The sequence below is a fragment of the Podarcis filfolensis genome, assembly GCF_964270895.1.
Source record: "Podarcis filfolensis genome assembly, chromosome: 2".
Lineage (NCBI taxonomy): Eukaryota > Metazoa > Chordata > Lepidosauria > Squamata > Lacertidae > Podarcis > Podarcis filfolensis.
In genome coordinates, this window is record NC_139605.1 from 20,387,791 (window position 1) to 20,414,402 (window position 26,612).

Genomic DNA, 26,612 nt, shown 5'->3' on the forward strand with positions numbered 1-26,612 from the left:
TCTGTTCTGTGGCACAAGAAGCAACCTTCGTATTGATCACACACTGCCGGACAGCCCCGTCTAAAGCGTGTGAACTTGTGCAAGTTGGATTGCTACTTCCCACTTTTACTTCTGCGCTGGAGAAGTGGGTACACTCTCCCGTCCCCTCTTTCCTTACTGTGCCACGTGGACACAACACCTGAGCCCAGTAGCCAGTAGCCTGAGCCCAATTTGCCAGAAATTGTAATAAGGTGGGCAGCCTTTAGCGTGGGGTCCCTTTTGGAGAAGGTTTCCCCCCTCCTCCCACCTTCCTGTGTAATGGGATGAGCACAGTACTTTGGGAGTTACGCTCTTCTGTGATGCCCAGACATCCTTAGGTTAGGTCTATGCCTCCTGTTTTCTGATCACTGGTTGGGTTGCCTTGTTTTGCAGGAACCTCATAGAGCCAGACCAGTGTACGTACAACTTCACCCCCGCCCGCATCGACATCTGCTTGAAGAAGCGGCACAGCCAGCGCTGGGGGGGCCTCGAGGCTCCTGCCGCACGAGGTCTGCACCTTGACTTTTGTGAGCTCGCCTTGTTGGGATTCTTGAGGTTTGGCAAGGATGCTGGGGCTTCAGCGTCAGATATTCTTATTAGTATTACTATTTGTGAACTGCCTTGTGATTGTTAACCACCCTCTATGATCCTCTGATGAAGGGAGTTATAGAAGTGGTATGAAATGAATGCTGTTGTTGGCTGGGGATGTTGAGATCAGCAATTACTTGGGGAGAGGATCAGCTCTAGATGGAGGGTGTGAAAGAGGATGGATGCTCTGATGTCTGCTTGGAATCCAGAACAGGTTCCCCACCGTTTCTTTTTAAGTAAGGAAGGGCAGCCGGGCTCACTGCACAGCAACCGTCCTGGCGCTGGCGCAGTGAAGAGCACGCCGCTCACCTCTCAGTGCACATGTGCTGCTAACCACAAGCCCACTTTTCCCCCTTTTTAAGGTGCAGTGGGTGGTGCGAAGGTTGCCATGCCAACAGGCCCTACTCCCCTGGATAAAAGCCAACCTGGAAGTAACCAGCACCCGCTGTCCACTAAGGAGGAGGCACGAGTGGGAGAGAAGGAGAAGCCGCGCGCAGAGGAGAGCAGCCTGGATGGCGTAGCCGCTCGGACGGTGACGGAGCATGTGCCAGTGAAGCAGGAACCACTCGTTCCCTCGGTGAGAACTCCTGGCCTGTGCTGGGAGTTTCGAATCCCAGTCTCTAGGGCTCAGGCAGACACGCTATCAGGGGAGGTGGTGGGCTGATGGCAGGAGCTACTTGGCTTATAACGGGTTTGAACCTTGCGCAGATTATTACAACAGCCAGTGATTTAGGAGTGAGGAGTTGCAACAAAATGTTGCTTGTGGATGGGACAATGTGTTCCTGCTGTTTGGATGGAAATAGCCCTATGGCTGTTTTTTCTATTTGGTGCCTGAAGGTGGAGATTTGGCTGGCTGTTAGCCAGCTGAATCTGCACCTTCCAGACCTTCTCCTTTCCAGCATAAGGGGAGCCATTCAGGGAAGGGCCGTTTCCTGCACTGCCTCTGAACCAGGGGGAGTGCGAGGAAATTTCCTGACCTTGCATCAAGTTGAGGCAGAGAGCTTGTCACCAGCAAAGCACGCTCTACTACACACACACACACCCCTCTACCTACCTGCCTCTTCCCCTTCCTAGCCAGGAGGGATATGGGAAAAGTCAAACTTCTGAAGTTGGAGGCAGTGCTGGAACTAAGGCTGTTAATAACTTCCTTGGACATGTGAATGCACATGTGAGCTGTCATTGGGGGGGGCAGGGGTGGAAGGAACGTTGCCATCAAGTTAAAAGCACTTTCTGCGCTTCTGCAAATCTCAGGGTTCCCCTAAATGTCAGTGTGCCTTCATGCTTTACATGGTTGTTCCTGTTTTGGATACATAAGGATCGACATTCAGAGAGTGCGTTTGCTTTTAGCATGTAGGAAGTGCACTGGGTGACATAAGTTAAAGGAAAATCAAAAGTAATGCAGAATATGCACTTAAGAATTGCTGGGCTGGGTCCAGCATTTTATCTCAGCGGTTGTGTTCTGACAGTGGGCAGGTAAAGTCCATTGGGGAAGTTTCTACAGAAAAACCACAGAGGGCGGTACCTCCAGCAGCAGGTAATTGGGGGTATGCAACTGATAAGGCTGAACCCTCCACATACGGGTGTGATTCTTGCTGTCCATGCCAGTGAACAAAGAGCATATATGTGATCTAATTAGGGTGGATTAGCCATTTTGGGCGATTGCTCAGTGTATGAATAATAAATGATTTTTTAAAAAGTTAAATGTGACCAAGGCCTGGGTTTCTGTGCCGGAGAGAGAGGAGGGGAAAAGTGGGGTGGCAACCATAGAAATCCAGCATGCAGAACCTGGAAACTCTGGGCAAGACAGAGAGCCTGGCAACCGATGGAAGCTGCCTCCTTGACTGTGTTAGCATCTTCCCCTCCAGCCCAAGCCAACATGCATGGTCCCACCCATGACTCACAGCCCCGTCAGCAGCGAAAGCGTGGAGGAAGAGGAGGAGGAGGAGGACAAGAAGGTGTGCCTGCCGGGTTTCACGGGGCTGGTGAACCTGGGCAACACCTGCTTCATGAACAGTGTTATCCAGTCTCTCTCCAACACCCGGGAGTTGCGGGACTTCTTTCATGGTAAGCTGTATCTCAGAGTGGGACCGGGGCTGGACCTGTCTCTGTGCGTACCATGGTTGGCCTTCACCTTCCATCTTCCATCACCTTTTCTCTCTCTTTCACTTACACTCCTGTAGATCACTCCTTCGAGTCCGAAATCAACTACAACAATCCCCTGGGAACTGGGGGGCGCCTGGCTATCGGCTTTGCAGTGCTGCTGAGGGCGCTTTGGAAAGGCACACACCACGCCTTCCAGCCCTCCAAGCTGAAGGTGAGGTATCCCTGCAGAAGCATATATAGGCCGAGAGGATGAGCTGCCCAAGTGGGCAGTGGGAGGCCTTGTGTGGGTGGGTGGGTCCACACATGCCTATGTAGTTTTGCTGTGCAGAGGCAGGTTCCCAGTGCTTGCGACCAAGAAGCTGCTTAGGGTTGGGCTGTGCAGTTTGTAGCAAGCTTGATTCTCAGGGAGCTGCTGGGGGTCATTAGGGGGCAGGGAACAGCTTTAATCCCCTTCGAATAGTTTCCACTAGAGCATCACTTGCTTTCTTCCATGTGTATTTATAGTTACTATATGGTCCAAGCAAATTGCTGTTCTGGGGAGCATTGTTGGCAGTGGAAGCAAAATTTATCTGCTCTCCCTGCTACAGGGTGGGCCAGCACTCCCCAGGGGGGGATCCTTCATGGGTTGCAGTGTATAAAAACTATACACACACCCCTGTGTGTTGAAATAAAGGGCACTTTATTACTTGGGAGCTTAATAATGATAAATTATGCAAGCCCAAACCATTTTTGTGCCTTCTGGCTGGAAATGATTTTGGATCGCTGGATAACACCAGCAACCATTTAGATTCTCAAGCAGGAAGCCTCTAGGCTTTAGGAGACCTTAATCCGGACTGTGCACACTTCTGAAGCTACTTGTCCCGGTAGTTATTGTTTTTCCATATAGCTCTTGAGCCCATTCACCTCTCACTTGGCACTTGCCCCTCTTTCCAGTCCCGAGAGGACAAGCGGAGCACCATTTGCTGAGAACTGCAAGTGGGGAGAGTGCCGCCGTCCTCAGGTTTTGCTTGTGGGCTTCCCTTGGGCACCTGGTTGGCCACTGTGAGAAGAGGAGATTGTATCTGATGCTCGTAGACCTACTGAAGTCAATAGACATGACTGACTGACTGACTGACTGTCTGTCTGACTTAGGTTCATTAATTTTACTGGGTCTATTCTGAGCAGAGCTTAGCTGGATACGACCCAGGATGCTGGACTAGATGGCCATTTGCTCTGATCTGGCAGAACGTTCGTTCTGATCGTGCCGTACAGGCGTCTGGCTCTTCATGACGCTCCTTTCTTCCCGCAGGCGATTGTGGCCAGCAAGGCCAGCCAGTTTACAGGCTATGCTCAACACGATGCCCAGGAATTCATGGCTTTTCTGCTGGATGGGCTCCATGAGGACCTGAACCGCATTCACAGCAAGCCCTACACTGAAACGGTAGATTCAGATGGACGACCTGATGAGGCAAGTCTTTATATACACACATATATAATATATACGATGGCCCAGTGGAAGTTGGGAGGCCTTGGTTAGGCTGAGCCTGAAGGACCTTTGCTCACCCCTGCTTTTGTTCCCTCACTGCTATTAACTTGTTTTTGACTGCTAGATTGTTGCTGAAGAGGCCTGGAAACGGCACAAGATGAGGAACGACTCCTTCATCGTGGACCTGTTCCAGGGCCAGTACAAGTCCAAGCTAGTGTGCCCTGTGTGTTCAAAGGTAGTGTGCCAACTCTTTGGGTTTCCTGGTTGCTTCGCAGCTCTGAGCCTGCTGCGGGGCAACGTGGCCTGCATCTAAAGTTGCTTTTCTTCCACTAGCTTGGCGGGAGGTGGTATTTACTCATTTTACAGTGATTATTCACTAGCTTGGACCATATCCTCCACTCCACGGTCCATGTGTCCTGCCATCAAGGACTTTGGTGATCCTTTGGTACTGACACCTTTACCAGGCTGCCTCCTTCCTTTGGTTGCTGCCCTCTGACCCCAGACTCACCATTTCTGTATCTCTGGGGTTTGCCAGTGCCTCCAGCACTATGCATTATGTCCAGGGGGTGCTGATTGACTGTCAAATCCTATTGCTTGCAGGTGTCCATCACGTTTGATCCCTTCCTCTATTTGCCAGTCCCCCTACCCCAAAAGCAGAAAGTGCTGACGGTCTATTACTTTGCCAAGGAACCGCACAAGAAACCGGTTAAGGTAAGAGCAGCAGCATCCCAGCTGCCCAGGATGAATCTTTTATCTTGTGCTTTAAATGCCTTCAGAATAGTGTCTATGTCATGAGCGGCCTTGAGCTTTAGAGGTTTCTGAAACTCAGCGGGACATACGAGCGGAAATAACATCTGCTTTGAGAGGCAAAGCAATATGTGTCGGGGGGCAGGTTCCACGTGCTTCAACTCAAAATATGTCTAAATTGCAGTAGACAGCATGTGAAAGTAGGTGCACCATGGGTACAGCTTTGATTGGTTGGCTTATCCAGTGAGGTAAGCCTGGTGCAGTTCAGGAATTACATTGTCGAAGGAGTAAATGTTAATGAGACCAGGGAGCGGGAGGGAAGACTGGCAGGGTTGCACACCCTAATATACCCACCCCAGCACATGCTCTCTTCCAACAGTTCCTGGTGAGCATCAGCAAGGAGAATTCCACTGCCATGGAGGTGCTAGACTCTGTGTCCCATAGCGTGCGAGTGACTCCTGATAACCTGCGCCTGGCTGAGGTGAGGCATGGTCTGGCTGATTTCTTGTGTCTGAATGCTGCTGAAGTTGTGGTTCTAAGGATTATTAGCAGCAGTGAGGCTTGTTCACTGCATGGAAGCGTCTTGGCATTCAGATCACCTCTGCAGCTTTCTCTTTCTGTGGGTGCCGTGTCCTTTTCACAACACAAGGCTTGGCTGATCTCCCCTGGCTGTGGCTGCCCAGGTACCAGAGAGCCATTATGTGTACAGGAGGTCTAGTGACCTGGCAGCCAAGGTTTTTGGCAGAAAATTTCCAATCAATATGCAAAATTTGGCTCCTCTTCTTGCCTTTGCTCTCGCATCTGGCCACTTCATTGGGATCCCTTACCTGCAACCTCCAGAATTTCATTTGAGTGCCATCAACACAGAACCCTACCTCTCACTAGGCTGTGCATGATGTATTTTGTGTGTGTGTGTGTGTGCACGCACTCACACACACCTCAGTAGTTGTGGCATGCATTACACTGGGACTGTACATGCACACATATTTCTTGCTTAAAAATAAAAAAGGCTGACCACAGAGCAAATGGTGCTGCACTCAAGACTTAATCTGTACTAGGCACCACCAGGAATAAACTCTGGAGTGTCTACCAAAGAAAAGACCTGGACCCAAATCCTGTTTGTTGGATGGAGCAAGGGGGGGGGCGGGAATTGTCATGAGCATATGGAGGGTGCATATGGAGACAATGATGGTCTATCCACTCCCCATTCCTCCCATATGCTTACAGTTAGGGAATTAGACTAAACTGGATCCTTTCAGCATATGTATCTACTGTTGCATGAACCTGAGTTGCAAATACTTCCCACTTCTTAGAAAAGTGCTGCAAATTCATCTCCTTTTTCTTCCTCCTCTTCTCAATTCTCCCTACTCCCCAAATCTAACTGTGTTACTGTTCCAGGCTAAGCTAGGACTCTAAAGACTCAACCCAGAGAGTCCCTCCTATTCCGTTCACACATACAAGGATCTGGTTCCTCCCCCGACACCTCCCTTTTTTGCAGTCTATGTCTGTCTGTCCGTCTCCCCACCCCACTCCGTCCTCATCCTGACACAGTGCTGTTCTAATGAGTCTTCACTGCCACTAGCACAAACCTATATAGTAATAATGAACATTTTCCAGGTGGATCCTTGTGTAGCCAGAATAGCACCATGTGTAAGTGTAGAAACATGCACATGGTATCAGCAGAGTTGGAGGAATTTTACTGAAATGGGGAGGACAGGACTTTAGGGCGTGCGCGCAGAACTGCTCTGAGGATTTGGCATTCCCAGTGGGCATGGCAAGGCTGTTCAGCTGTTGGAGGAAAAAAGGAAACTGGAGGAAGATGAGAAAATTGAGTATGCTGGAGTGGGGCCTGATTGGCCAGCTGGAAATCCAGAACAGGTGCACCATTCACCACAACATTTTGTTGCAGCATTTGTTGCATACCCTGCTTGTTCAGTATTTGATTTATTTATTGGATCCAGGCCAAGCTTATCATTCCATCTTGGACAGTCCACATGTCACTGGGAAGCTCAGAAGCAGAGGAAATTGCTTTTCCCCGGTTAACACTCTGCCCCACACCCCAACCCAAGCACCTGGTGGTCAGAAGTACATTGTACCTGAACCTGAAGTTTGCCTTTATGTGTGAAACTAGAGGGAGGAAAGGGCATCTTTTGGGCTGGAGTTCACCTCCCTTTTTTCCTTTGGTTAGGTAATCAAGAACCGCTTCCACCGCATGTTCTTGCCTTCGCACTCGTTGGACACGGTCTCCCCCACGGACCTCCTGCTGTGCTTTGAAGTGCTTTCTCCAGACCTGGCCAAGGAGCGTGTGGTGGAGCTGCAGGTCCAACAGGTAAGTGCCAGGAGCTGCCATTACACCCTCCACACAGGTGTACGAGAAGGAGATGGAAAGAAAGCTCTTAGGCTTTCAAGGCGAAACCTACACATTCTGTCCTGCCACCTTCCCAGTACAGGTGCCCACCGCTTCCGAGTCACCCTAAGCAGGCAATTTCTCTCCCCTAAGCGTCCCCAGGTGCCCAGCGTTCCCATCACCAAATGTGCCGCCTGTCAGAAGAAGCAGCAGTCAGAAGAGGAGAAGCTGAAGCGCTGCACTCGGTGCTACCGTGTCGGCTATTGCAACGTGTAAGCCGCCCCTTCTTTTTTTCACCCTCTCCATAGCCGAGAGCCGTCTTTTGCTCCCAGGCTGGGCCGGGGTGGCTGCGTCGAGCCCCTGCGGCCCTCTGCATGAGACTGCTTTTGTGTGTGTTTCAGAATGTGCCAGAAAACACACTGGCCCGACCACAAAGCTTTGTGCCTCCCTGAGAACATTGGCTTCCCCTTCCTCATCAGCGTGCCGGAGTCACGCCTCACCTATGCACGGCTGGCCCAGCTTCTGGAAGGTTACGCGAGGTAAGGTAGCCGGAGTATTGGCAGCGCTCTTGGGCGCTTGGCCAGCCGCCGCCGCTTGGCTCGTTTTGTAGGCTTTGGCCGAGGCAGCAAGGAAGCTTCCATTTCCTTCCTCAGTGCCAGCAGCACATTCCCTCTTCAGAGGGCTGTGACCTCTTAGCGGACGGCTTTTCCTCTCCCTGCTCAGGTACTCGGTCAGCGTGTTCCAGCCGCCATTCCAGGTGGGCAGGATGTCGCCAGAGCAAGGCTTGCAGCACCAGCCTCCCGAGAAGCCAGAGGCGCTGGCCCGGAGCAGCAGCAGCGCCACAGTCGCGTCTGCCGCCGCCGCCGCGGCTTCTGCCGCCGATGAGGCCTCCACCGCCATGGAGTCGGGAGACGGGGCCAGGGCCCCACACCTGCCGCAGGAACCCCAGCCGTCTCTCTCGGCCCCTGAGCTGCAGCCGGAACTGGGGGACGCCAGCGCTGTGAGAAGCAAGGTCCCCGCAGGAAGAGGCTCAGGGCTGAGCTTGGATTCGGGCTTCTCCGAGCCCTCCCTGGACACACGGGCTGACAGCTTTGTGGAAAGAGAGGGGCCCTTTGAGAGGCTCCCCAAGCCGGAAGGTAGGCAAATCTGAATGGGCCTTATTTAAAGCCCCCCACCCTACACAGGCTGCTACTTTGGGCGTCTGCATTCCCAAGGGGTTTCTCACCACTTTTCGGTACAACTGTTACACCAGCGTTCCTTAGGGCTGCTTGTTGCACGAGGAGCTCTGTAGGCAGCAGGCAAATTTCCCAGCAGCCTCTGCTCTCAGATACCAGAAGCCAAAGAAGAAGAAGGAGAATCAAAATAATAAAATCAAGCAATTTTATTAAATGCTTTTGTCCCTGTTGTTCCCCAAAAGCGGGATTAGGAAAACAATTTATTCCAAATGCCTCATGCTGTGTAGGGTGGAGGCTTCTAAGCAGCAGAACGTAACACAGATGACAAGAAGCAAATATTAATATCCTGAAGCAGGGCCGTTTCCTGTGTTTTGTGCGGTTCCTGAAGACCCCAGCCATCTCCCTGGCTTTGTAGATGAAATGCTGTCCCAGCTGTGGAAAGGGGGATAGGGTGGCTGAGCAGAGGAAAGAAGGGGCTGCCGGCTGAGCTGCTGCCACTCACCATCCCTCCCTTGCTTGCCTACAGCTGCCATCCCAGGTTACCAGCATCCGGCTGAGGGGCTGAGTTCCCACGCTACCCAGTTCTACATCAACAAAATTGATGCCGCTAACAAAGAGCAGAAGCTGGAGGACAAAGGTGAGGGTTAGAATCTCAGGGTTCTGAAAGCAGTGCCATCTTGGAACATTTGGCTTGGTGTTTTAAGAGGGCCCCATCCTTGCTTAGGGAGATCTTCTGTGGTGATAGAGGCTGATCTAATCTGTTTACCCAATGCAAGGTGCTGTTGAGCTCCTAAAGGAATACATGTATGCTACTGATCAGCTCTAGCTGAGGCTGTCTCTCCTGGGCTAAAATTATGCACACACTGCACAAAAGGTTGAAGTCTGCTATCTGTGTGAATCATACAGATCTGCATTTATTATTCCACATCTTTCTGGTAGCTATGGGGAAGGGATAAGAAGCTATGCAAGGCACCAAGAACCTGGCTGCTGGAAATCTTAGTTGGGTGTCTTGTCCCATAGATGACTTCTCTTAGAATTCAGCGGCCCTTGCCAGTCCCAGTTCTCAGGATGCTGATTTAAGGTTCCCACTACCACATTTGTGTGGGATACAAGCAACCCACCCGAAGGGAGTGCCAAACGAGCACAAGTTCTGGGGAGGAAAGCACAGTCCTTGGAGCTGGAATTCCTGGCTTTTCCTCCTCCAGCATAGTTGACGTTGACCTATGCTACACAGTTGCAGAAACAGACAATGGGGCCTGCAGTTTTTCCTTTTCTTGGGTATCTGTCCCCACACTCCTACACCCAGTCTTTCATTTTAAGCGGCCTTGGTGGCTTTCCCATCCGTTACTTGGAGGGCCAGCATGTGATCTAGTGGAATGTTTGGCTGCAAGCTCCGCTTGGGTGACTTTAGAGTGGAGTAATCTCCTTGGCCTGACCCCAATTCCATCCATGTGAAATTTGGGCTTAGTAGCAACTTGCTTTGCAGGATCATGGTGAGCTATGAACAAGCTTGCAAATCTTCCTGCTCACAAAGAATTGAAACTAGCTTTGATAAGGAATTGCCTCCCTCTTCTCTCATGTTTCTTGCTCCGTACGCCCTTTCTATGTTCTTAAACAGAAAGGCGGACTGCCCCTAGTTTGACCACCCTCTAGAAGTTATGGCGTACAGCTCCCCTAATTCCAGGCCATTGACCTTGCTGGGCTGGAGCTGATTATGGTTTCAGTCCACAACTGCTGGAGGCCCCACTACATTGGCTACCCCTGCTCTGGTTCTTATTTCTTGGGTGTTTGTTTTTGGCCTGGTGTGTTTAGATGGGTAGCACCATCTGTAAACTTCCATATCCTTGCAGGAGATGTCCCTCTTGACCTGACAGATGATTGTTCTCTGGCCCTGGTTTGGAAGAACAACGAGAGGATGAAGGAGTTTGTTCTGGTAGAGTCCAAGGAGCTGGAGTGCGTAGAGGATCCCGGCTCTGCGAGTGAGGCAGCCAGGGCAGGACACTTCACCCTGGAGCAGTGCCTCAACCTCTTCACGAAGCCAGAGGTGTTAGCCCCGGAGGAGGCCTGGTAAGAAAGGGTTCTCTGTGGGCAGGGACAACCCCATATGCAGGATCCCAAAGCGTCTGTGAAACGTATACACTGTGCAGCTAGTTTCTGGGTTCAGATATGCAGCTTTTGTAGGCTGGGAAATGGTTGCTGCTTCCAAACACTGAAGTGATAATAGGATCATAGATTCATGGAATTGGGAGGAGACCGCCAAGGGTCAGCTGATCCAGCCCTCTGCAATGCAGGAATCTCAGCTAAAGCATCCAAGACAGATGGCCGTCGAAATGCTGCACAGTAGGGACTGTTGGGAGTTTGTGGAGGCCCTGAAGAGGACTGAGAGTTCTGTTGAATTCCTGGGCTCCTCAGGCATGCTTCAGCATGTCCCGCATACAGTCACGTTCTTCTCTGAAACCTCGTCAGGTGGAAGCCCCCTTCTTCCAATTAAAGAGCTCACATTCTCCCATCAGCTGAGTGCTGCATACTGCAGCTGTGATCAAAGCCTGTTTCTAAACCCTTTGATCTCAGAAACACAAACAGGATGCCTTGGTCTTCCGTAGTGCGGCAAAACAGGGGTTGGTAAAGAGCAGAGCTGGCAGCAAAGGAAGCTAACAGACCCCCCCCCTTTTCCCCGCACAGGTACTGCCCGAAATGTAAGCAGCACCGTGAGGCATCCAAGCAGCTCATGCTGTGGCGCCTGCCCAACGTCCTCATCATACAGCTCAAGCGCTTCTCCTTCCGCAGCTTTATCTGGAGAGACAAGATCAACGACATGGTGGATTTCCCAGTGCGGTGAGGAGATGCTGCTGCGCTTTGTGTTCCTTTGCTCCCACTTGGACTTTGCACAGGAAAGTCCACGGAAGGCATCTCCCTCCACTCCAAGCCTGGATCAGATGTGGCTGCAGTGCCGGGCCCTGTCTTAGCACCAAGGGTGTTTAGCTCTCTGCATGCTCAGGCTATGCTTGTCAACCCTTTTCTCTGCATTTACGTCCCATGTGGCAAGGAGGCAGCCTAATTGGCCACCCTGTTGTTTGGAAGGGAGGGCGGAACTGAAGTTGGGCTAAATCTTTCGGGAGGGGCAGGAAGCATAGGCTGGTGGTGCCTTCATGTTGAGGCCGCAGCACATTCCTCTTTCACAGGTGAGAGCCTGCTTCATCAGATGCATGTGGTGGTCAAGTGTGCATCCTTAGGTCCTCAGTTGTGGTGCATGTGTATCCACCATGTGTCTGATGAAAGTAGGCTCAAGCTACCGCTAAGTAAACTTGATCCATGCTGCAACCAAGTCCAGTGGCTGCTCTTCTGAAATCTGCCCGTTTTGAACAGAGCAAGCTAGGAACACCTCGCTCCCAGTCTTTAGTTTGTTGGGATAGGGAACTCAGCCCACTTCTCAAAGCAATCTGCAGACTTCTTCTATTGCCTGGCTCGAAACACATATAGCTAGGACAAGTTAAGACAGTTGTGTACCTTATTCCTATCTCTGTCCCCAGGAGCTTGGACCTGAGCAAGTTCTGCATTGGCCAGAAGGATGAGCAGCAGCTGCCCATGTATGACCTGTATGCAGTTATCAACCACTATGGGGGCATGATTGGTGGACACTACACAGCCTATGCGCGGCTGCCCAGTGACAAGAACAGCCAACGCAGTGATGTGGGTGAGTTGCCGGGGCGGGCTTCGTGTGGTCTGGTAGCCATCGATTGTCTAGCCAAGTTCCAGCCATTGATGTAGAATCTTTTCAGAGATCTACACAAGGAGAAAGATCTTGGCTAGGGCACTCATTGCTGCTTTGATAAGGCATCAATGAGGAAGTAGCAGGGTCTTCCTCCATAGTCAGTGCTGAATGTTTCAGGGGCAAGGGAGGAGAAGGCTTGCTTCACATTTTAAGTAGGATTTAGGGCAAGATTAGGCTTTCTGCTCAGCACAGCTTGGCCTCCACCATTCATTTGCAAAGAAAAATCACTGCCCTTCCTCCTTTATGATGGGAGAGGTCTTAATGCAGTGGTGCACATTGCACAGTCAAAAAGAGCTGGACCCCTCTGTACTAGTAAGTTCCAGGGAGATTGTTCTGAATACTTGTTATTGCTTCCTCAGCCTCTCAAGATTGAATTTAGAGCCAGGTCCTCATACAGTAGGATTTTGGAAGACTGGGAAGCAGGTCTAATTTGAGTGTTTTAAGGATATAAAGTGGTACCTCGGAAGTCAAATGGAATCCGTTCCAGAAGCCCATTTGACTTCCAAAACATTCAGAAAGCAAGACGCTTTCGGAAGCCTTGTTGGATGTTCGGGTTCCAAAGAATGTTTGCAAACCAGAACACTCACTTCTGGGTTTGCGGCATTCGGGAGCCAAAACATTCAACTCGCAAGGCGTTTGGGATCCAAGGTACGACTGTATTGTTTATTTTATTTTGAGTCACATTATATAGAAGTGTTTTCTAAGCAGAATCTTTTTCTTCTTCTCTGTTCTGCATGTGAGCAGTCTTGACCAGTAGGGTTGGTAGCTGGTTACTTTTTACTTCAAGAAATGAGATACTGTTCTGGCACTCATGGCTTGTAGACATGTAGGCATTGTGGGCCAACGACCTTGTCATTCATGGGAATAGGGCTGCCATGCCCTGCACTCCCTTCTCCCTCCTAACTTCCAGTCAGTTTGTTCTTCCCATTGCTTGGGAATTTGCTGACAGTGGGATTTGGTGGAAGGGAATCTGATGGATCCCCAATACATGCTGCCCTCGACAATTAAATACACCAAAGAATAAATAGTCGTTTTAGGACTTGTGAATATGACAGTAGTATTAGAGAGTGTCCATGTAGGTGGGGAAACATTTCATAGGTTCACATAGTGACAGGATCCTATTTGCCGGCTTCATCGCTCTCAGTTAATTCTGGGGTGTCCTGGCATCTTTGCAAAATCCCCCACAAGTCTGCTAACCTCTGCCAGGGAAGCAGCACCCATGAATGCACATTGGACAGCAAGGCAAGGCTGTGGGAGCTACCACGTTGGTAAGTTGTGGGCTGAATTTGGGTGAGCGCACTGGGTAGCTCTTTCCTGATGTGTGGGAGACCTGGAGACTGTGCTTGTCTTCCTGCAAGAGTGAAGGACAGGTGAGGATCAGGCAGTGTTGCCTCATCAGTGGGTCACAGAGCTTGGTGTGCTTATCCCTTGCCTGTCCCCTTTCACAGGATGGCGGCTCTTTGATGACAGCACCGTCACCACGGTGGATGAAAGCCAGGTGGTGACACGATACGCCTACGTGCTCTTCTACCGCCGACGAAACTCTCCAGTGGAGAGACCCCCACGGGGGCCACCGCATCCCTCAGACCCTCGGGCCGACATGGCCCCATCTGCCGAGGCAGCAGCCAATCAGGTGAGGGCTTTGGGGGGAGCTGCCTGTCTTCCCCGCCTCGACAGGCCTGCTAACGGGCCTCGCTACTGCTGATTGAGGAGCCAAGGGACTGCTGGCTCCCCCTCACGGCTCTGGCTGGGCTGTGGGCCTCCTTCCAACAGTTGTGTCCTGGAAAAATGACAAGCATTCAAGGCTGTCTTGATAGAAACAGAGAGGCCCTTCTCGAGAACAGGAAGGCTACCCTGAGTCGAAGGCGCCTGCGGGTGGGTGGGGAATTGGCTGGGGGGGAAAGATCCCCTCAATATGGAGGGTGCCGGCTTCAGAGTTGTGGGTGACAGCAGCAAGTCCCGTTCAAAATAAAGCTGATGAGGGAACGGTGCCAAAGAAACGGCAATGCCACGGTTCCTGAGCAGCCAAGGTGATTCCAGCACTGTGCACTCGGCGCTCCTGTTGCCTTGGAAGCCTCTCCTTTCTCTTTCCCCTTGACTCTTTTCCCAGCCATTAACATGGTAGGGACCGGGGAGGCGGAAGGCCAGCACTGCTTTCTGAGGCAATGCCAGCCACCTGGACGAGAGCCTCCAGTGTGCACTTGGGTTGGGGGCACTGGCGTCTCCTGGGATTCTGCCATGTGGTGTGGTGGCATCTTGCCCAGGACAGCTTCCTGGGCAGGGGTTAAGCTCCGAGGCTGTGCTGCGGGGCAGGCCGCATTGTTCTTGCCCTTTCTTGCTGGAGCTGGGCGGTGTGTTTTGCCCCTGGCCACCTGCCCAGCAAGCCAAGACCGATTGGAACCACATGGGCTACTCACGAGGAGAGGATGCAGACAGATCCATTCAGAGAAGCTGCCAGAGGGGCCTGTGTGCCTTAAGCCAAGATTCCCTTTGTGCCTGTGGACTCTGGCAGCTGGCCCGTGCAGCGAAACTGGCGCCTCAAACCAGCTATAAAACATCACCCTCCCCAACCAGGTTTAGAATATGGGAGGTCTGGAAGCAGCAGGAACCCCCTGTGCACAGATCCCAAGGGATGGAGTGGGGAAGATAAGACAGATTCTGCCTGCCTTTAAACCTCTATCTAGGAAATCACAGTGATTGGCTGACTGGTCTGAATGATTTTTCTGTACGTGGAAGAGCTGGTCTGTGACTGGTTACTCTGCAACTAACTCCTGTGCAACTGTGTCGTTATTGTTGTGGTTTTTTTAAAAAAAGAAAATGAAACAAGAGTGATTATGATTGGCTGCCATCTCTGAATGTTCCTCATGGTTTTTTCAATTGCCAAAGCTGAGCTGTTGATTAGCTGTCATCCTTCCGAAAGATCCTCATGTTCCCACCTGCAAGCGCTTGGATGTGACTGCCTGCCATCAGATCCTCATGTTGTCACCAGCAAAAGCTCAACTGCGATTGGCTGTTTATGAATGATCCTCGTGTTCTCACCCAGTGTGGCTGAATGGTCCAGTGCATTTGCGCATACAAGGAAGTCTGGGCTGTGATGACTTTGGTGACTGGGTCTTTTGAAAGGATTGAGCTGGTGCTGACGCTTGCAGACAGGGGGGGAAGAACTCTGACCCCAGCCAGCCAGCCAGCATGGATGCCTTACTCTGCCAAGCTGGGGCTCGCTTGCCCCCCATCCTTCTGTGGCTTGTGCTGCTCACTCTGTCCCTGGGAGGCCCCCGTATCTGAACTACTGGAGCTGTATAGCGAGGGGGGGGCAGAAAATCTGTGGGGCCGCGGCAGAGAGATCTGCCGTGGGAAAGGTGCGCTTGCAGGCAGGCTGTTCCGGGCAGGGGCAGGGCAGCGTGTGGGTGACTGAGGGGTTTGCCGCTGTGTTCTCACCAAGTGCTGACGCAGGTTTCCACATCGCAGGCTTCTCTGCTCTGGCAGGAACTGGAGGCTGAAGAGGAAGCTGCCAGGAGGCTGATGAGGAGCCCTTGGAGGTCTTGCAGCCGAAGAACAAGGCACCTCGCCCCAGACTGTCCCGATGAAGGCCGTGTCCGATACTTTGTCCTGGGCACCATGGCAGCCATTGTGGCACTCTTACTGAATGTTTTCTACCCACTCATCTATCAGACCCGCTGGAGGTAGTAGCAGCAGCAGCAGAAACGGCACCCAGAAGGAGGGTAGCTCACTCGCCTCAGCCTTGGCTCTCCTCCCATTACACCTTTGTGACGAAGGCCTTGGATGCTCCCTGCCAGGGTGGGTGCAAGAAGAAGCCCTAGTGCCAATGCCTCCCCATCAAGAAGCCCTCAAGTCTAGGACCTGCTCTCTCCTGCTTGGCCCGTGTCCCACATGGATTGGCAACTGGGAAAAGGCCCTTCAAAGCGCTGCGGCCTTGTAAGACTTTGGCCCACGTGAATCACATCTGTGAACTCCAGCAGAGGCTACAGAGCTACAGACATTAGTCTCTCTAACTGGATGGGAATCTGTTGGTCTTGGCCGCTCCCTGCCTTGCGATTGCTCCTCTGCATTGGGCCTACAGCTGCCCCCTGCCCTATGTGCCTAGTAGTTGAAGGTCGTGACCTCTTAGCCCATTGGGCATCAGCGCCGTTCTTCGAGGCAGGGTGGAAAAGGAGTCCCCTGGCATCTGTTCCCTCATTGTTTGAGGGGAGTGAGAATGTATTGCTGACTCTTCCGAATATTGATGGATTAGGTTCCCTCACCAGGATAGTGTTGGCTTTCAGCCAACTGCATCATCATCCTTTTTGTTTTGCTTTATGGCATCTTACAAATCTTTCTATCGAGACGTGAGACCACAGTTCAGCTAAATGTTCTGTAGCGCAGGGCCCCAGCTAAAGAGAAGACACTACTTTGACTTGCCTCACAGCTCCCGTACCTGTTTCTGAACGCTTAGGCAACGTCTGTGTGCACACAAGGAAGCAGAAATGCGTTTCTGGCGTCAGAGTCATGTGTCCTCGTGTTCTTTTAATCTGGCCCTGCAGGCTGTGTGGCTTTTCCAGTGCAGTGCAGGATCCCTCTGGTGCCTCTTTGACTACAGGTTCAATCCTGAGTACCCCGATTTAGGCTCTTGGCTGTGGCCAGATAAGTAAGAGAGAGCTTCTGATCCTAGAGCCCAGGTCTTATTCTTCGCGACCCTCCTTCCTTGGTTTGTGTGTCATTATTGTTTGTTGTTAATATTATACTCATAAACATTACGCAGCTCTAACAACATCATCTTGCACATTCTTCCCAGCACTTTTCAGAGAGGCTCCCCCACCCACCCACCCCCGTCCCTTTCGTTGCAGGGAGGGAAAGGGAAATGGCCTTGTCTCCAGTGCCCAGTTTTCAGGTTGTCCGGTGCTGGTACTCCTGCTGTGCCCCAGGAAGTGGGCAGCCTCTAGCCGCACCAGTGCCAAAGAGCACAGCCTGATCCATGTGCAATTCTGGTGAGGACATCCCGACCCTAAGGAAGACATCCTCTGCCAGCTGGGTGGATAAAGGCATTGCATTGTGCTGTGGGAAAGCTTTCACTGTGTATTTATTTATTGTATTTAATAAACCTAAGCTGTTCTAAAGAGATATGGATGGGCTCCTTTCTTTCCCCAGCTGCTCCTTTCTTTCAGCACCTGCTTTCTAAATTTAACGGGGGTTCTGCGCATCCACACTTGTATCTTCCCACTGGCTCCCAAGCCTGTCCAGTCTTAGCTGTTGTTGCTCCTGGTTCACAAGGGGAACCAAGGAATTGGTTGGGCCGCTCGTTGAATTGTAGCGAAATAGTACTGGATAAATTTTTCTGGTGGTGATAACTCTGTAGCTCTGTGTGTTCTGTAGTTTGGTGCAAAGCTCACTTGGCTGTTTGAGAGTTTCAGTGTTTGTGCAAAATAAGAAACAAGTTATTAGCCTGGATATCTTCAAAGAAGAGTTCCAGAAGTGCATGGGCAATGTCTAGTGAAATCTGTAGAAGAGGAGCTCAGTGGGATTTCAAGTCACTGGTTAGGGTAGCTCTTTTGCCCTTCCCCATTATTTGCAGAAGCAGGATGCACTAGCTACATGCCCTTTTGCAAACTATATGTTTATTATTGTTATTATATGTGGGTCACAGAGTGTAGGTTATCTTGGCACACGATTCTTGGGGTGGTGGGGCAGTTTTGTGTAAAGTAGACCCGGCTCTTGACGGATAGCTGACTCTTCAAGCCTGGAGCAGGAGAGAATTATGAGTAAGGCTTTGTATGTATTACACTCAGAAATACTGATTTCTTCCTAAAATTTCTTGAGATTTGACTGTTCAATAACACCAGTTCGTATTTAGGTGCCTGCCTACCAGACACCATGTTTAATTGTGCCACTTAATTGAACAGTATACTGATGAGACTAGCTGTAACTGCTCACACTGAAGGGACTGATCTGGCTTGCATTACTGAAACTTGGGTGAGTGAGCTGGATGGGCCCCTCTGGTTAATAGTACTGCACCAGGCCAGACTGGGGGCATTGAGGGTGGTAGTGGTTTTACTGTCCATAAAAGCACCATCTCCTTTGCCATATAACTTATTGGTGTTGGGAAAGGCTTAGAGGGTTTGCCCCCAGTGTTGGGCTAGAGAGACAGATTGGGATGCTGCTGGTCTCTAGAATGCCCCCCACCCCCCAATTCCCAGCAGCATCCCTGATCAGGCTGGTTGAGGTGTTGGAATGACTACAATATCCATGCAGAGGCTGCAGCTGAGCTGGCTCAAGACTTCATGACCTCTGACAGCCATGGCTCTCGCTCACATGGTCACTGGCCCAACACATCAGGCAGGGCACACTCTTGATGTAGTCTTTGCTCCAAGTGATGATAAGAGGGATGGACCAAGGAGGTGGGCAATGATGCATTCCCTTGTCATAATCGGACCATTATCTAGTATATAAAGCGCTTAACAGCTTGACACCAGGTTATTTGTAAGATTCCCTTATCTCATATGTGTCCACTTGACTGCTTTGATCTGCAGATCTGGCACTGTTAACAGGTGCCACATAATACTCATTCCGTATTTGTAAGAAATCAATCTTGTAGTGCAATGGCAGCCACACTTGGGAACTCCCTGCCTATTGACATCAGCCTATCCAGACATGTGGAAATCTGACATGCTTTTTAAACTGGGTTTTACCTTATTTTATTTGATTATTTTTGAATGCTTTAAACAGCTGTTTGGTAACCATTTTTTTAACATAATTGTATTTTGCATTTGTAAACTGCTCCAAGGTTTTTGTGGCAATCAAGCAGGATATAAAACTCGTGAACAAAGTCGATGAATAAGGTTTATATTTATATGAACTCTTTCCCCGAAAACTGTTTCCGGACCTTCAAACAATGTGTATATAGAGATTTCATATTGGAAACAGACAATAATTTTCTTCCACGGCAGGGAGACGTTTGCACCCTTTGCGGCTGCTCTCTAACGCTTTGTTCTGTTTGCAGGGAATTAGCTCGCCACCCTTTGGAACCAACCTGGCCCCTGAAGTTGCTCCCGCACTGGCACCAGAGGGGGTCGCAGAGCACCCCGCTCCATCCTACAGCAACATGGAGGAAGTTGACTAAGTCGTTCTGCACTGGGGGTGGGTGGCGGGTGGGGTGTACATAAGAAGGCTTTGTTTTGTGGCTTCCCGCCCTACCCCGCCCCGGCGTCCCCCCTGCAGTGGGAAGGAGGAGGAGCTGCTGTGACCTTTTCTCAAGCACACAAGCACTTTCTGCTCCACCCCCTTCCTCCTCCCCTGCAAGCTGGAAAGGTTTCCCTTCGTGTCCCCCTACTAGAGGCTGCCCTGTGCCGGCGTGCCGGGGGAGACCCACTGAGTGCCCCCGGTGCGGCAGTTCCTCCTGCATCTCCTGCCCCAAAGGTTCTGGTTTGGTCGCCTTGCACAGAGGCAGGGGAGCTGTGGCGAGCCCTGCACTCCTTGTCTTGCATACCCAGCCTGTTCTACTGGGGGTGGCGGTTGGGGGTGGGTGTCGTTGGTGTCTGCCCCTAAGGGGCCTTCTCCCGATTTGCCATACCATGGGTGCCTGCTTCACAATATTCCACAGCCCCCCCCCATTTTTTTGCCTGCCCTTTCACTTTCCCATCTGCTCCTTCTTGGTATCCCAAGCTCAGGACACCATGGCTGCAAAATGGGCCTTCATGACAGAAGTATGCATCTCCCTGTTTCCTTGATTTCCGCACCCACCCACCCCTTTCACCAGCATTGCTTAGTCTGGCAGTTTGGGTAAGAAGGCTTTTAGGAGGCACCTGCTGCTATGCCTTCTCCTCCTACGTGGAAGGCATGGAACTGCGGCTTGGCCTGCTACTTGGCTGCCTGCCCCAGAGTCGTTTTGGATTTCTTGGCCCCTTGGGGTGAGAAACCACTGCCAGTACCATCTCCTATTTAAATGTTTGGCTCCCTGTTCCCTTTTATCCATGCTTGGAATTGCTGTAACCAAATGAGGCTGTCCTGGGCCCATTCCCAGGGAGGCCTCAGTCTTGCTCTGTCTTTGTATAAAGTTGGTGTTTGTCTTGGGTCCCGAGTCATTAAATTCTACTCAACGCCGCTTGTTCCTGTGTCTTGTGTGCTATTCTGTCTGCTGCCATGCCACCCTGGCATGGGCTCTCAGCCTGGGCAACACTGCAGAGATAAAAATTGCAACCTGAATTAGAACCTTCATTCTTTCTGTCTCCTTGGCGAATACGTTCTGGGAGCTGGGAAAGAAAGGAATGGTGGCACAATTTAAACTTCTGTTTAAAATGACTGTTGAATGTATAGGAAAGGGCCTGTAGATCAGGAATTCTTAGAAGTATGGCTCCATGTGCATCCTTACGTTCAGATAACAGGAATTTAACTTTTCCTTTTCCCTGTGATTAGAGGAAGGAGACTTAAACAACGCAGAGTCCTTAACGTAACACAAATAACTATAACCGAATATATTCATCACAAGAGTGATATACATAGTGCTAAGTGTAACAGACAACTGACTGATTTCTCATGTCTCTAATTGAAATGATAAGTCTGCACGTGATGATAAAGCCTTCCGTATGAGAAACTCAGAAGTTGCCATGTCAGATAAAATATTCTGCAAATGAGCATTTCTTCTGATGTGGTAATGAATAAGCTCTCATAGAGAGAGGCTGATGGTAGGGAAAAGACCACATTATCCTTACAGGTGGGATGGGAAGGATGCTAGATTGTGTGCAGGAATTTCCACTTGAAAAACAAGATGACTAAAAAACAGTTCAAAAGGGGAGCTAGTGTTGCATTGTGTGTTTTTTTAAAGAAAAGACAACACACAGAAGCTTCTAGAGCGGGGGGTGGCCTATCAGACGCTGTTGGATTTCAACCCCCATCTATCCAGCGATCGTGACCCCCCAATGGCCAGAGGTACAATAGTAGCTGTAGCCTGGCAACAGGCGGGGGCTGCAGGTTCCCTACCCCCTGAATATTTGTCAGAATAAAAATCCATTGGTTTCCTGACATGTTTTCACTTCCTGCACTGAAATTATGCCCCTCCTGCCAACTTGCCTCCTAGTGAACCCCACTTGATTCTAATGCACGTGAGCCACAGAAATGCTTTGCTTCAGAGTGAATGAAAGGGGTGCTATATAGCCCAAAGGGAGAACATATTTAATATCGGGAGCACATAACAATTCAAGAAAAGGGTGGGCAGGACCTGGAAAGTAGCAGAGATCCAGCTGTTAGTAACCACTGCCAGGTTAATGTATAAAGGACTGGGAAAACAAGAATGGACCGATGGCGTTCAAAGATGGCTGACAGGCTTCCACTGCCGGACACAGGTGGTCTGCTATTGCCGATCATGCTTCAGATGGGGAACTGGAGGGGAGTTTACATGGAGCAGGAAGGAGGCCCAGCAGTCCTGAACCACCACCTTGTATGAGCTGAGGGCCAATCGAGATGAAATGGTCGGATCGGAAACTTGGCACGAAAAGGGGCATATGGCTGAGGAGAATCAAATCCCTTCTTCCCCCCACATAGCCTCAATCCACAAGTGCCTTTTGCCCTCAGGGAAGGGAGCACGTCAGAAGAGCAAAGCACCTTTGGGGGGTGAACAGATGAGGGAAGTGGGGATGGGAGTCGTTTTGCTTTTAAAAACCACCTTCCCCCATCTGCTTCTATACATAATTGGACAAATGGACTCGTCACCACTGTGAATAGTTTACTCTGGATTGCCTGCACCAGAACTTTTCCCAGAATGGTCTGTGCAAGAGGAGGTTCCTCCGCAGGGAAGCCCGTTTTTTGTTTTTAAAAAATGGTTCTCTGCAGCCGGAGGGTTTGGAAACTGCTGGACCACACGGTCTCCGCAATGGTGGGAAGCCCTTCGGCCTTGCCTTTGATTCTCACACTTTCCTATCTGGCCCAGGGAAGATACAATGTGCTTCCTATTGGGGAGGAGGCCCCAGAAATATCCTTGGCCTCTTTTCGCATCACAAAAGGGAGCAGCGGGCGGAGGCTGTGCCTCAGCCTATTTTTCTAAGGCATTAACCCTCACTCCTTGGCTTGAGAAAAGGGGCCTCCCGTGTATGTGTGTTTGCCCTGTGAGCCTGGTTGCTGCCTGCTATATAGGGAGACTTAGCCATGCCATGGAATTGTTTGCTCACCGGGCGCCATGGCAACTGGGCAAGCCGTCCATGGGAATGTGCTCCCAGTGCCGATTCTCATGGGCGGCTTGGGGGAGGTGGGGTGGGAGGAAGTGTTAGCCGGGCTGGCGAGAAAAGGAGGGAAGGAATGGGCATTATCTCGTACGGGCAGGAAGCTATAATAATCTCCGTTCTGCACATAGTGCTTCCCCGCTTCAAATGGTCAAAACGCTCTGCGTCTCCGTTTCCTGAGTCATCTTCAGCGCTGCCTGAAGACATTTTTGCTGCTTGAGGCACAGCAGCAAATGGCACCTCACTCCCACCCAGCAAATAAACTATTATTGTCCTCTGAGGTGGTCTAAACGCCTTTCCCTTGTTCCTTGGCAGCGGGAAGGGGTTTGTTTTGTTTTGTTTTGGTCTGAACTAATTTTTTGTGTGTTTTTATCCTGTATTTTTATCTCGCAAACCGCCCTGAGATCTTCGGATTGAGGGTGGTATATAAATAAAGAAATGATAAATGCAGTAACGATAAACGACAGCTTCCGGCCTTCGCCTCACAGCAAAAATGGCTGCCTGAGGCGGCACCGGCTGCCTCACTCTCCCCAATGGCAGAGCCGGCCTTGCTTGGAGGGTAGGCCCATATTCTCTCAATGTAACAAGAGTGAAGGACAGGCAAAGCTGAGCAACAATGGCTTCTCCAAGTCACACACCAGGCCTTCCAGAGGAGGCGTGTTGGTTCATTCTCACTTTCAAATTCTTCCTGCCCCAGCTTATACGTTCTTAGGAAGACCACCTTCCTTCCCCACCCCCAGGCCGCATGTGTTTTGTACAACATGGAGCCATCTTTTGAGAAACACAGCTTCCCGTTAACGAAACACAAGTTTCTCAACCTCAGGAAGAAGTCTGACACAGCCTGGTGCTATAAACAATGCAGACACCGCTTGGGCCAGTGGGTAGTACATTTAAAACTTTTGACTCCAGATGAAAACTTGTTTTGGTAATCTTAATATTTTAATCCAATTTATATATATATATATCCCAGGCAGTATCGTATCTTCCCTATGAGATGTACATCCACAGCATTCTGCTTTCTCTAGACACATTAATTTTATCCTCAACGGAGCCATATAGCAACTTGCTATGGCTTTAACCTTTGTACAGTCAGCTAGTTCCTGAACACACACCTCCATAAACCCCTTCCAGATAAGCAAGAGATATAATAAAAGTTTAAGGACGCATTCCAGCCATGTAAAAACACCCATGGAGGGTTTGAAACCAGGCCTGAGGAAGTGATGTGCACCATCATCAAAGTTTTTATATTCTTGTCAGATCAACTGTGTTGATATACCTCTTATATCATTTTTTCTGTTTCTCTGTTTTCTCTTTGTTAATAATACTTCTAATCCACTTTCCTTCCTTAACATAATTCCTTCTCAAAATTTCTCAACTGAAAATATTTGGAGTCTATTACCCCTTTCGTTCAATTAACTCTTGGTAGGCAGAGACATCATTACCTTAATTCAGTTGTTTTAATGTTGCCATTTCCTAACCATTCCTATTCTTTCCCCAAAATTAATCCACAATACTTCTGCACAAATCCCTTCCCACAGGGTTGCCGTAAGGCTCAACTCCTTTTTAAATTTGCATGTTGAAAACAGATTGCACTATAGGATGAGAAGCCCCAGCCACCTCTTTTCCTTTTCCTTCCACCACAAAGATACTTTAGATTCCTGTTAAGGTATTTTACTAAATCAAACCAATCAGACATTTTCTTAATTGTGTTCTGTTTGAAAGCCAGTGTGATATAGTGGTCAGAATGTTGGACTAGGAGCTGGGTTCAAATCCCCATTTCGACATGAAACTCACTGGGTGGCCTTGGGCCGGTCACTGCCTCTCAGCCTAACCTTACAGCATTGCTGTGAGGTTTAAATGAGGAGCAAGGGAACCACTACCTTGAGCTTATTGGAGAAAAGGCTATAAATGTAATCAATCAATAATACGGTATACTTAGTAATGCTATTCCCTTTATTATTTCACAAAGTTTGCTTTGCTACTCTCTGTCCATTAGAACATTTATATATACTTTCCCACTCCATCGATTGCTTTTCTGACATTTTGAAAGAATCACAGAATTGTAGACTTGGAGGGTCCATGAGGGTCATCTAGTCCAACCCCCTGCAATGCATGAATCTTTTGCCCAACCTGGATCCGAACCCACGACCCTGAGATTGACAGCCTCCTGCTCTACTGATTAGAGTTATCCCAGCTTCCTCAATATATACATCTACAGACCCAGGAGATATTTAAATAAGTCTTTCTGGGTTGCCCTTTACCAGTGGATTACAAATTATTTGGAATTCTATGTTCTGATCTACACGTTAACCCTATTTCCAAATACCTCACTGTGCAGCGTCGGCTGCTTGGCAAGGTTTATCTGCCTTCCTGATGGCCTGTGGGCTTCTCTTACGCGGCCACCTGAAACCTTAACACTGGCCGTTTCATTTTAAGCAACTGCGGATTTTGGCCACAGGAAGGTAGATTTAGGTAAACAAACTCGCAAAGCTAAGATGATACTTGCGAAAATGCCTGGGTGGGGTGGGAGGAGAGGAAGGACTTCCCCAGAAAGTTTAGGCAGAAATCTACCCGGAAGGAGCCTGTGTAGTTGCACAAACTATTCTGCCCCCCACAAAGAAAGGGTTGCAACAGATGGTTGAGTGAGCGAGCCTTGTTTTCGCTTCCTGCTTAGCAACTCGGATCCCCGGCTAGAAAGCGGAACCAAACCTCTGCGCCGGGCTTTGCGCGCCTTTCGCTCCTGCGCTTGCAGAATCCAGGCCCTGCTCGCTCTCTCTGGCTCCACCCTGCCCACTGGTGCACCTGCTCGCCTCCATCATCTCCCTGCATTTCCATGGTACCCAAGCGCCAGCCCGGACTCCGTCTCCCGACATGCAAGCGGCAGGCCTGATGCCAGCAGCGGCGGGCCAATGAGGCGCGAGCGGGGCGGGGGCCAAACCGGAGTCGCCGCGGCTGCTGCCTTTCTCTGCTGCGCCTCTGCTGCGAAGAGCCAGAAGCCTCGCTGCCGGAGCTGAGCGATGGAGCGTCGTCTCAGCGCTGCCCGCGCCGCCTGGTTCTGAGCTCCAGGCCCTGCCCAGACCCTCGCCCGCCCCAGCCCGTTTCCCTGGTGTAAATCCCCATCAATGAGGTTCTTCCGTCTCACCTTCAAGTGCTTTGTGGATTGCTTCTGAGACCGCGCCGAGATCCCCTCCCAAGACCCGGAGCCAGCTTTCCCGACACCCGACACCCGTCTCAGCCTCCTGCCCGCTAGCCCAGTGTGCCAATGGCTCCAGTGCCCACCGAGACCTGCTCAGGTGAGCGCCGGCTTGGCATCGGGAGTAGGGCCGGGTTGCATTCCGGGGTGGGGGGTTTCAGGGAGTCCTCGTTTCTCCCACCTTGCTTCCTGCTGTGGATGGGCTCAGGTAAGTAGCAGCCCGGCGGCATGCCACCTGCGAAGCATCACTGGCGACCCAGGTGAACAGAGCAGTGCCCCGTCTCGACTCCGGACTGAGACTTAGTACAATAGACTCTGCTTTCAAATGCTGCCATCACCGAGCCTCCTGAGATGGATGGGTTCAAGCAGCTGGGCCGTATCCGCCTTTTGCCCCGCCGGCATCTCTCCCCGCCTTGTGCCAGAAGTACGTCCTGTCTCTGCCAAGGTGTTCCTGCTCATTGTCTCTCTCCTCTCTCTGCCAGGATGCCCTGTGCTTTGCGGCTTTCCGTGCTGTGCCCGGGGCACACACTTTATGTACTTTATGGCTCTCTCCCTTTCTCCATTATTTCCCCCTCTCCTTTGGAAGGCAGGAGTGGCGGCAGGAGGTTTAATCAGAGTTAGGGATTCTTTTGAATACAGAACCGGGAGGGTGAGTATTCCAGGGGAACTCATGTGGAGTCCATGGGCTATGGACTCAGGGCGTGTAGTCTAAAGCAGCAGCAGCAGCCTCCAGCTTTTTCAGACCCCTTTAACCGAAACGTGCATTTGGAGACCAATTTCTTATTGTTAAATTTATCTTTATACCACATATTTCTGTGGTGGTGGATCTGCTGTCCTGTGACCCACCTTTAATCACCAGTGCACTACAGTTGCCATTTGGCACTGAATGCCCACATGTCCGAAGCAGTTATCCTGCTTGCGGGTTCCCCATAAGGGGAGTCTGGTTGGCCCCTGGGAAAACAGGGTGCTGGACTAGATGGGCCACTGGCCCTGATCCAG

At 50.6% G+C, this 26,612-nt stretch overlaps 2 protein-coding genes and 1 long non-coding RNA gene across 25 annotated transcripts in view; 2 read left to right on the plus strand and 1 right to left on the minus strand.

Moving 5' to 3' along the window:
- USP19 (ubiquitin specific peptidase 19) overlaps positions 1-20,310 on the plus strand; it is a 46,044-nt gene extending 25,734 nt beyond the window's left edge. For 6 of the 22 annotated variants that reach the window (XM_083600398.1, XM_083600387.1, XM_083600407.1 and 3 more), the window contains 18 exons: positions 412-545; positions 969-1,183; positions 2,472-2,670; positions 2,787-2,920; positions 3,998-4,156; positions 4,299-4,409; positions 4,775-4,885; positions 5,301-5,402; positions 7,110-7,250; positions 7,422-7,540; positions 7,670-7,807; positions 7,992-8,404; positions 8,970-9,080; positions 10,294-10,510; positions 11,126-11,278; positions 11,974-12,137; positions 13,664-13,848; positions 15,684-17,329. In XM_083600398.1, coding sequence (XP_083456524.1) covers positions 412-545; positions 969-1,183; positions 2,472-2,670; positions 2,787-2,920; positions 3,998-4,156; positions 4,299-4,409; positions 4,775-4,885; positions 5,301-5,402; positions 7,110-7,250; positions 7,422-7,540; positions 7,670-7,807; positions 7,992-8,404; positions 8,970-9,080; positions 10,294-10,510; positions 11,126-11,278; positions 11,974-12,137; positions 13,664-13,848; positions 15,684-15,902 — 3,025 coding nt within the window. In that variant the 3' untranslated portion in view covers positions 15,903-17,329. Of the gene's footprint in view, positions 1-411; positions 546-968; positions 1,184-2,471; positions 2,671-2,786; positions 2,921-3,997; positions 4,157-4,298; positions 4,410-4,774; positions 4,886-5,300; positions 5,403-7,109; positions 7,251-7,421; positions 7,541-7,669; positions 7,808-7,991; positions 8,405-8,969; positions 9,081-10,293; positions 10,511-11,125; positions 11,279-11,973; positions 12,138-13,663; positions 13,849-15,683; positions 17,330-19,209 lie in introns of those variants that run through there. The other 16 variants (XM_083600399.1, XM_083600393.1, XM_083600397.1 and 13 more) reach the window with 7 other exon arrangements.
- On the minus strand, positions 19,688-21,828 carry LOC310757408. 2 transcript variants are annotated; one of them, XR_014545170.1, is made up of 2 exons: positions 21,424-21,828; positions 19,688-20,384 (listed from the first exon to the last, which is right to left on the minus strand). It is a non-coding gene; the product is annotated as an uncharacterized lncRNA (long non-coding RNA). The 2 variants fall into 2 exon arrangements; XR_014545171.1 differs by having other exon boundaries at positions 20,918-21,828.
- Positions 21,829-25,124: 3,296 nt separating this feature from the next.
- The window catches only part of LOC310756683 (sodium- and chloride-dependent creatine transporter 1-like), a 30,914-nt gene continuing 29,426 nt past the window's right edge, over positions 25,125-26,612 (plus strand). The window contains exon 1 of the mRNA XM_083601235.1: positions 25,125-25,713. Within this exon, the coding sequence (XP_083457361.1) occupies positions 25,683-25,713 (31 nt within the window). The 5' untranslated portion in view covers positions 25,125-25,682. The remainder of the gene's footprint in view (positions 25,714-26,612) is intronic.